General features: G+C 40.7%; 1 protein-coding gene across 1 annotated transcript; it reads right to left on the bottom strand.

Moving 5' to 3' along the window:
- Positions 1-2,218: 2,218 nt before the first annotated feature.
- LOC104541138 (probable aminopeptidase NPEPL1) lies at positions 2,219-10,510 on the bottom strand (the record flags this gene model as incomplete). The annotated part of the gene is made up of 6 exons (XM_010185119.1): positions 2,219-2,569; positions 3,908-4,018; positions 4,688-4,864; positions 6,030-6,153; positions 6,801-6,901; positions 10,433-10,510. Coding segments are annotated over 6 exons (750 nt in total), but the record flags the coding sequence as incomplete, so codon positions are not given.
- Between the last annotated feature and the right edge of the window lie 100 nt (positions 10,511-10,610).

Here is a 10,610-nt window from a genome sequence, read left to right as displayed (position 1 = left end):
CTTCTTGGGGGCTAAGAAACAGTGAGCTTAACGGGAATGCTGCACAAGCTCTGCAAGACACAAAAGAAAATAATTTATTTGGTAAATAAAGCTCACAGATCACTGTCTGCTACAGGTCCTAAGCTGCTTCTATAGATAACAGACCCTGCATCTAAGCAGAAGGAAATACAATGTACAAAGGAAATAGCAAGAGATTTTATTATGGAATTGAAAAAACAAAAAAGCCTTGACTTTCATTTTGCATCTCTGCCATAGCTCCGTCTGAGGAAGAATCAGACCTTGTTACTATTAGGTGTTCATTGATTTAGTTTACTCTGCTTCAGCAAAATTAAGCTGGTTTTCAGGTTTTTTTTCCCCTAAATATTTATCCTATTTGCTTTTCAGGTATTTCATATTAGATATAAAAATATGTATTTCTTTTCAAAGATGGCTTCTATTAAGTGTCTTCCAAATTAAATCCAGGAAAATGATACACTTTGAGAAACAGCAGAATTGAAGAATATGATAATCAGTCATAAAAATCTAATTTCTTCTTTATCTGGACTTGCTGCATTCAGGGAATAACATTAGAATTTAGCCTTATGCCACAAAACCACAGGCTATTTTTTATGTAAAACTGCCTCATTTTGGCAAAACACTAGATTTCAAAATTAAAATTGAATTTGAAGAGTATTTCTATAGGATGGAGACTGAAGACATGATGTCAGAGCACTGAAATTGGAACATTTTGCCATTAGCTCCAGTGGCCTGAGTCAGTAACAACGGCAACTCAACAGTTTTGTTGTATACAACTGAGTGTATAGATTGACTAAGGCAGAACTAATTTCTATATATAAATACATACATATATATATATACATACACACACACATATATTAAAAAAAAAATCTCGTAAAGCTATGATCAAGTGAAAAAGGGAACCAAAACAGCAAAGGAGAAGCAAATATAGGAAGTAATGAAGTTGTTTCCTTTAAAAAATAAGTTAGGTTCTGCCACAGAACCAAAACGAAAAATGTTTCTTCTCGCTTCGTTAAGCTTTCCATGGGGTCTTTAATGAAAAAGACTCATGCCTAAACCAGATGTGCACCTCATTGTTGGAACCCCATCTAAACCCAGCACCAGTTCTCTCCAGAGATCACCTCTGACACAGGAAAAGGTGCAATTTGTCACAACTCAGCTTGACTTTATCTGCAAAGCAGCCAAGTGTGTGCTGGGTGGGATTTTTCGCCATCCGTGAGCCAAGAAACGTTTCCAAAGGCTGATGCTTGAACCCCTGGGCAGGGACCAGCACTGGTGAAAACTTGGTCACTCTGTTCCCAGCTCTGCCACTGACATTACACAAATGGGACAAGTCATTTTCCATGGGCAGCCAAGCCAAACTTTGCTTGTAAGCTCCTTGTGACTGGCTTACATAGAAACTAAGGCTCTGCATCCCCGATTACTGTTGAATCGAACAAATGCAGTGTGTCAGTGTAAGATCTTCAGAACTTTAAGAACTTCAGACCATTCCATGTAAGCTGTTACTCCATGAGATCTGTTTTCAGATGTATGAGCGCTGGGAAAGGGAATCTGAACAGAGTAATGATGTCATGCACAAACTTCTGGAGCACTCGGTGTTCTCAGAAACATAAATAACACCATGAAACACCACGTGGGATATGTAAGCTGCTTTAATAATAATAAAATTATTAAGTGGCAAGAAGCCACTCTGCTTTGTAAGCCGATTTTACTCAATCACAGTCCCTCTATTTTTTTTTCCTCATTAACATGGATACATTCTGTAATTTGCACGTGAAAGATTTATGTAGAGATATGTTCTGGACCACTCTTGTGGATTTTACTGGTCAGAAAGACATTAAACATGCGGAAACAGCACCTTATTAAAACTATAGGCCTTTTCTCATTACATCTCCTTTGCTGCTAAGCTAAATCGTCACTGAATAAGCCAAGTCTACAGTTTTTTTTCTCCTTGTCCTGTGTTCTGAGATGTAGTCGGGCCTGCAGAAGTGTCTGATAAAACCTCACATATAATAAGTAATTCAGAAGGCTTTGTAAGCAATAGCTGCAGTTGCTTCTTCAGACTAGAGAGAGCTTCTCATGCATTAATGCACTTGGTTAGGATTTGTGAGGAGCTCAGAGGAAGATGCGCTCAGAGGAGGACGTGCTCTCTTCCTGATACAGTTAAAGTTGACTGGACTCTGCACCGCTGATACTGTTCAGCAACTGTGTGCACCAATAATTTAAAAAAAACAACCAAGGAATCAAGCAGTTTTTATCAGAAACGAGTAATAAATCTTATCATAGTAAAAAAAAATGGCAATTTCTGATGTATGACATTTTCATTGCTTGAGAATGAATCAGTGCAAAGTGAGGTAACCCACGCACCCTGACGCTTAGGGCTGGGGGTGCGTTAAACCAGGCGTCGCCTTTTGGAATCCCTCTCCGTATCTTCAGTGGGAGAGTCTCCATTGCACCCGAGAGGGGATACCATGTTTAGCAAAGGGTCTTCAGATGCCCCTCCAAACAGGGACAGCAACAAAGCCACGCCATAGCCAGTAGCTCGTTCACCCTAGAAAAAAAACAACAAAACAATTCACACTTCAGATTGTATAATTTGAATCCAGTTTTAATTTACCTACTCACTCAACAGGAGCAGTGATGGTGCAAGGCCACAGCGAATACTCATGGTTCAGCTTGTGTTCCTGTACCCTCACCGCTATCAGAATGTGTCCTGGTTAGATTAAACCAACACCTCAGGTGATTCACGTGAGACCAGAGCTCATGCTGACTCCAGTGTGGATTTATACAGGCACTGTTCGGGGTAGGGAATGCTCCATCCAGCACAAGCATGCATTTGGAGTGTGAGCTGAGTAAGTTGGGTTTAAAGAAAAAAAGAGCAAAGCAGTGGGGGGAGTAAATTGGGCTGTTTAGGCAAAAAGAATATACACAAGCTCCATCAAAGGGAGGATGTGAAAACCCCAGGAGGAAAAAAAATTGTTTTTCTGCTACAGGTCAGCAGGCAGGATCATCAACTCTGGTCAATCACCTTAAAATAGTATGGGTGAAAATGGAAGGCTAGGATTATTGCCATGAATAGAAAAGCAGGCAAGTTGTTGAAGTTTACAATGATAAAGATGTTGCTGACTGTCAAAATATTTCAAAACCAACAGGAAAAATATGAACAGATGAAGCTACTCTCATGGTTTGTACAGTTGCTCTATCACCTGATAGCTTCCCTAGCTGGGGAGAAGGGGTCAGGAAAAGAAAAGGAGATCCATGGGTTGAAATAGAAATAGATTTAATAAAATAACTTATAACAGTATTAAGTACACAGAGTTATACTGAGCCACTATTGCGGGGGAGCAGGCCTCAGGGGTAGGATGGTAAACAAGTCCTTCTTGAGACGTTAGCCGGGGAAGGAAAGGGAAGAAGAGGGAGGAAAGAGAGGCTGTCCACAGCAAACCCCCCAGTTTACAGCGAATGTGACATTTAAGGTATGTAGGTATTAATTGGTCGGCTTGGGGTAAACTTGCTGGGTTTCTGCTCCCCTAGTTTCTGCATCTGTTTATCTCAAGACGGCTGAAGACCGTTGTATACCAGTGTTAACTGAAAACTATAACAAAGTCCTATCACTTTGTTTCCATGAAATAGAGTGTTGCAGTCCTTACAGAAAAAGCAGTTTTCCTCAACAGAAAACTGACTCTAAAATTCTGTCCCAGTAAACCAGGACAGCTATCAAAACAAATTCCCAACAGATAAAGAGTTGGTGCTTTTCAAAAGAACTTTACCCAATTCTCTCCCTTTGAATTTGATGGCACAAAATTTAGAGTATCTGCAGGCACAAGCAGTTTTCTTTACCCTGCTTGCTTGCCCAGGACAATGTCAGAAGTTGTATGAACATACTCACTGCATGAACAGGTGCAGCGATGTCTATATGGACCCAGACTCCAGGCCAGTCAAAGCCAATGTGAGAAGCAATGAAGAGCCCAGCACAGGAGCTTGGAGTATTGTCTCGGTCCTGTAGAAACAATAAAAATACAGTTGGTCTTGCAAGAAAATACAATGTCAGTGTCTTATTCTTGCCTACAGAAGAGACAGTTGTGCAAATCCAGTTCAAAGCTTAATGAATGGCCCTGAAACAACAGTCCTGCAAACCAACTCTATTGGAAATCCTTTGACTGGTAGCAGTCTGGCCCTGCTCAACTCCTCTTCTGCCCAAGCTCCTTTCTGCAGTGTTTTTGGAACTTAACTGCACATTGCAACTCTCAAATGCAGCAAAAGCAGCTGCAGCAATGCCTGAGGTCTCTGTCCTCAATTTCCTGCCTTCTGCATTCCCAGTTACTGTCTCTGCTGGAATATATGACCTGAGGAATACCTGTCTTTACTTCTTAAGCAGTCTCCATCCAGAAATTTAACATTCATCTTAGAGCCATGCTTAAGAGGCAAGAAGCCCAAAGATATCTTTGCAGCAGGCTTCCCTGTTGAACATTTACGCTAAATACCAGCATAGTGACATATAGCCTGCAAAATCCCCGAAGACCATAATAATATACCACATCTCAAAAAGATTACAGGCCACATGAAGATCTTCCAGCCAGCTATCTGTTGATAGCTGGTTTGGTCAGCATGTTATCTAGAGAACACACTTTTTGTGTAATAAATGGAATTTAGAAAAAGAAAATCTTACTGCCACAGAGTTTTTCATATCAGCTACAGCAGAGGTAAATTCACTGAAGTGGAGCTCAGGGCAATACACAAGAGGATGGACCAAGTCTCCACAGTTCCTGCCAGCTTTAACACACGCCTTTTCCCATTCGTCGTTATTGGTAAGGACAGCAGCATGATACTTTCCTGTAGCAATTCCCTAGTGAGAAAAAAGACAAATTCAGGAAGGATTCACCTTAACTGTGCTGGGTAGGGATAATTCTGTACTAGTCCCTCTCGGCATTAACAGCTGCTTTCCACCTAACAAAACCACAAAGAAAATAAATCTCTTAAAACTACTGTACAAGAAGGCAGTGTTACAAGTACAGACAAAGACATTGTACCTACTGCTGAATCTTTTAAAATTTCTGAAAATCCATTCTGCAGTGAAAGAGTCTGCATTTTTCTGGTCTCTTCAAACCACTGTCCCACAAAAATATTTGTTTATAGTTACCGAGCAAACTATATCCCTTTACAACTATTTATCCTTAGAAATAAGATTAAATCAGCAATGAATTATAAATAAAACATCTGACACGCACAGAGGCTATCCCAGCAATGTGTGTCAGTCACACAAACAGTCTGAATGTAACATCCTCATTCATTGGAAAGGTCGTTTCCGTCCAAATACACAAAACTCAGAAGCCAACACATCAGTCTTCCAGTAGGACAATGATGGGAAACTTTCAAAGGACTGATGTTTACACCAACATATGCAACATTCACGCTTCTAAAATTTGCCACCATTTCTCCTCCTGGTATGAAGGCCAATTAATTTTCTAGAAAATGAAACCACAAGAATCACTGCTCATCAATATTACCTTCTATAATACAGGAGCAGATTTCAAAACCCAACAGCACAGAACTTGTACACTTGTGCCATTTTGTGTATGACTGACAGTGTAAGCCATTTTATGGACGATAACATTTTTAATCGCTATCATCAAATCAGTTTTGCTAATTATAAAGCTGTTGAATTGCAAACGTTGAATATTGACTTGCTTACATCAGCTGCTAATGTTGTCAGAAGAATTCCATTTTTTAAGTATGCAAAAGCAGAAAAGTTGCATAAAGAACAAAACAGTCCTGCTTGAGTAATGCAGATAAAAAATGTAACACATTCATGGCACGCCATGTGCACAGAGGATCAGAGTTTACTGGGGTGGCTGTTGGCAACTTTCTCTCGCACAAGTTTTGGAAGCTATCATGAGTCACAACAGTTGATGGGCTCTGCCTTCCACCAGAGACCAGCAGGGCAGAGGCAAAGCGTGTGATACAGCGAAAGGACGCACACGCCCTGTCTGGCAGCAGTTCTGTGTCAGTACCTGAGCTCCAGTAAGAGTGGCCATATCAAGTATGATGTCGGCTCCAAGATCTTTGCACGCATAAGCTACTCCATCAGCCAGTATCAGTCTACCTTCTGCATCAGTGTTATTGATTTCCACAGTTCTAGGAAGAAGAAAGGGCATTTAATACAACACTGCTTCAGGCTGTAAGTTAAGACTCATCTGTCTGGACTAAAATACCGGGTAAGAAAGCAAACTCAAACCTAAGGTGCATTCCTATTTAACCTTGCAAGTCTGTATGGCTGCTTATTCCCCGGCTGCAAGCATCTGGACAGAGCAACCATGGAAAAGAGTTGTAACAGCATTGCTCTCATGGCCAGGTCTACTTGCTGGGCTTGTATAATGCCTAGCATGTTGAGCTGGGATTTTACAAACTCCTGACGTACAAAGAAGTACCATACTCTCCTGACAACATGAACATACTCTCATATAATGCAAGCCTGCTTCTGTGCCAGAAGGACATGATGGACAGATGGACATAGAAAACTGGCTGTACTGGAACAAATGTGTAAACCCGAGGGCTTTACAGAAACTTCAGCTTGTGATATGTATTTTGACATGCATTTATATACCCAGCAGGAAACTCCAAGTGCACTTAAAACTCACTACTATGGCTGTCTGAAATATTATTAGCAATATTTAGGGAAGCTGATGAGGGGCAGGTTCAGTCTGCATGGTACTCAGGTAAATAGAACCAAAGATGATGTTTCCTCTCAATGTTTCTTGCGAAAAGGATAGATACAATCTTACTTTCCAGAGTAAAGAACATGAATGTCATCAGGTCTCGTGGCACGTGGTCCGACTGCATTCTCAGCCAAACAAAAAACAGCATGAAGATTGTCTTTAAAACCCTGTAACGATAGGGGAGAAATGGCTTTTGAGTCACATCAAGCTAACTTATTGGGACTGAAACCAATGAGGGATTATGACTTCTAGACAACAATGCCACGAATTACATGGGAAGTCTGTGAGGAATGTCTTATGTCCTGAAGCTGAGGCTAAGCGCTATAGAAAGCAGGTGAGGATGTATCATCTAATACTGGTTTTAGAGTTCTCACTGGAGAGTGAATAAAAGCCTGTATGCATGTGACAGACAAACATGCAAGGGATCTAGAAAGCCCCTGTCAATTAAGCAGTGATCAGTGCAATCTTCTCTCAGTGGCAAGGTATCCGAATTAAAAGATATCTTATACGCAGTGTGCAGACGCAACTGGAGAGCCTGATGTTTACTCAAACCCAGCTCCCTGGGAAGAGCAAGTTGGACACTTTACAGCAAGCTCTGGTAAGATCTTCACAGGCACAACTCCAGAGCCCACTAAGCTCACCAGGAAACCATCAGGCTCTCCAAAACCAAACCTGAAGTCACTAAACTACAGTAATCTCTGTATGAAAATCAGCAGAATACATCTTCAAAGACACTTTATTCACCTGATTTCAGCACAACTCTAACACTAACTCACAACAGAGATCACAAACACCACATCCTGACTGTTTTAACTCCTTCACCTTTCAGAGCCACAAAGGAAATATTGAAGTAACAGATGCTTTCAAGGTGACAGTTACAAAGGCTTACGAGGGGACATCACATGGCCAGTCAGGATGCTTAGGATTATTTTCCAAAGCCTGCATTTTCCACTGCTTTTAGTCTCCAATAACAACAAAGATACAACTGGGGCCATTTGAGAAACCAAGCTCCTTCCCATTATTTCTGCCACACTGGGAAAGAGCCTACAGCAATAGTGGAAAACGATGGAAATAACAAATGCTAATATGCAGCCACTTGTGAACTGTACACTTTCCCAAAAATACAAGCCCAGATGAACAGATTCCACCTCTGAGAATTTTGTTGGAAAGTAACTCTGACCGTACTCCATGTCTGCGGGCCTCCCAGCGACAGCGCTCTGCCCTTCACGATCCAACCTGCACTACAGGTCAGGTACACGCTACCAGGATCTATCCTCTCTCCTTCCATGTAAAACCAAAAATATTCATGGCTAAGATGAATTTGGGTTGTTTCTTTCTGGGGTAGGGTGGGTCTGTTGTTTTTTTTTTTTTAATTATTCCTACTAGGAGGCACATAGCATTTTCAAACTCTTTTTTTTTTCCTCCCCTTAGCCTCCTGCCTTCTGGCACACCCCATTCTGATTTATATTGGTTTAAAATTAAGTGCTTATATGGTTACAGATGATATTTTTTAAAGTATGATGATTTTGTCATTTATACAATGGCTGTGCTGTGTGAAGGGATCCTAGGAAGAGAAAGGGAGACAGTAGCATTTAACAAATAAAACCATAGTTCCTCCTCAACTGGAACAGGTAGCCTAAAAACCATCAAATTCCCAGGGAAATCAGGGTCAGTTTTACTGTTAGTCTCTTGATAAAAGAAATCTGGACATGCTGAATCAGCTCATGTTCTCAAGTCTAAAGGGCAAATGCATCAAAACCTATCAAAATAATGGGCAGCAGCTAGAAGCCATAAAGTAACTGCAGTTTCTAGTCTAGTCAGCAGGCAAACAGCACTGCTGATGAGTCTATGATCCATCCAGGATCCTCTGCTCTTCCAAAACAGTCTGTGCAGCAAAAACCACACTCTAGTCACAATCTCTCACTGGACTGCACCACATTTTCCTCCTCCAAGTGGGAGATGCGGTTAATCTACTGTCAAAAAGTGAGAACCTGCTTCCAGTATCATCTGCCTTTTCCTGCATCTCATTCTGTCTGTAGCTCATTAAGAAGCAGGATTCACTGTGTTAACATGCAGGATCAAAGATTTCAAAAAATTGAATGTTTTTTTCTCACTTGTGTTAGAAAGCTCAAAATGGATGAAATCCATCTATCTAGGAAAAATAACTCAATTAATTTTGCTATCCAAAGTCTTTTTAAAATCACATTGTAAAACTGTTGAACAGCATTAAGGCAGGTATTTTCTGAAGATGGATAACAACCTCCACCCCTCTTCCCACAGAGCTTTCTATCAACACACGATTCCAACTTCAGTCTCCGTGACAAAGCATAGCTAATTTAAACCCCTTCCAGCATTACGTTATTCTTAAGAGCACTGAAAACATAGTCTTGAAGCTAACAACAAATTCTTTCCACTGCCTATCTGAATACATTTTCTGTAGGGATTTCATTAACAGTCTTCTTACACAAGCTTATAAAATTAAGCAGTGAGAGCATTCTTTTGTTTTCACAAATAAAGGCACAAATTTCTTGTCAGGTACGACAGCTTCTCCAGGCTCAGTTTGTCCAAACATATTACTGCCAGTTTATTCATTGTTACAGTAACTGCATATGAAATGACAAAGCATTTACATTCACACCTAGTGTGATTCTGAATGCAACTTCCCTCAGTGCAGATAATTACACGCAAAACCACTTTGGAAAGAAGGACTGAATCACTGAAAGAAGGTCCCACACTCGCGGCTTTCCCAGACTCTCTCAAAGCACTAAGTTCTAGCTCTTGTTCCTTGAAAACATGTGATCACTATGGAGTGCCACATGTTTTGCTCACAAACCTGTTTTCAGTTTAAAGTCTCTGCAGATAACGGCAAAGTTTACAATCTTTCCACATTAAACATGGTGCTAGGGCCAAGGCATAGAGCTAAACTGTTGAGAAATGAGAATTTGGCACTGATCATCCCCTAGACAAAGCTTCAGTCAGATATATGCATTAATCTGCAGCAGTAAGTGTTCTTTGAACTTTGGATACTCCTTGGAGGCAATAGCTGCTCTGTCAGCAAGATTCGGTCACTGGATTTGTGGAGAGGGCAGAGTTTTATTGGCAGTGGCCACTTCTTTTCCCCAGTTCATATTGTTGAAGTGCAATATGCACTTTTTAAATTCTTCATATGTCAGTATCTGGCTTCCTCTCAACTGCCCTAATACTTTCTGACCACAGGAGCAAACCAACAAGTAGCTCCTGATGAGACTAGAGCTGCTACTTCCCCAGTCGGTTAATATTAGAACTGGCACAGGAACTGGGATATGGACAGACTTCATATCCCAGAGTCACTCATCCCCTTCTTTGCTAAGGGGACGACAGCTGCCCCAGATCCCACAGCTTAAGATCAGTACTGGGTGACTTGGGTATAAATCTGATTCAAGGAACCAGAAACTGCTCAGACTGCAGAAAAACCCTGAAATTCAAGAAAGACTCGTAAAAAAAAAGTAGCACTCAAAAAACTTCTCACAATTCTCAATATCCTGGTAAAGAGTTGAAGTATTTTCCTGAAATAGCACAAAGAGGAGAGTGGCTCAAGATCACTAATAGTCAGAACTTCAGGATTAGACTGGCCCCCCGTATCTGGGAATATATCCAAGAGACAGATTACTCCTTGGCAATGCTGGGATAAATGATATCAATTAACACATTCTACTTACTTGCTTTACAGTGGCTTTGAAGGCACCCAAAATAGCAGCTGCTCCACCACAGTCTCGTTTCATTCCAGGCATAGTAGTCTGTTAAACGGAACCATATATACATATGTATATATGTACATATGTATACATATGTATATAGATATATTTAATCTAAAATATATATATTTATATTATTATA

This window comes from Mesitornis unicolor, unplaced genomic scaffold (assembly GCF_000695765.1).
Source record: "Mesitornis unicolor isolate BGI_N332 unplaced genomic scaffold, ASM69576v1 scaffold17145, whole genome shotgun sequence".
NCBI classification, from domain to species: Eukaryota; Metazoa; Chordata; class Aves; order Mesitornithiformes; family Mesitornithidae; genus Mesitornis; species Mesitornis unicolor.
This window is presented reverse-complemented; position numbering and strand designations above follow the sequence as displayed.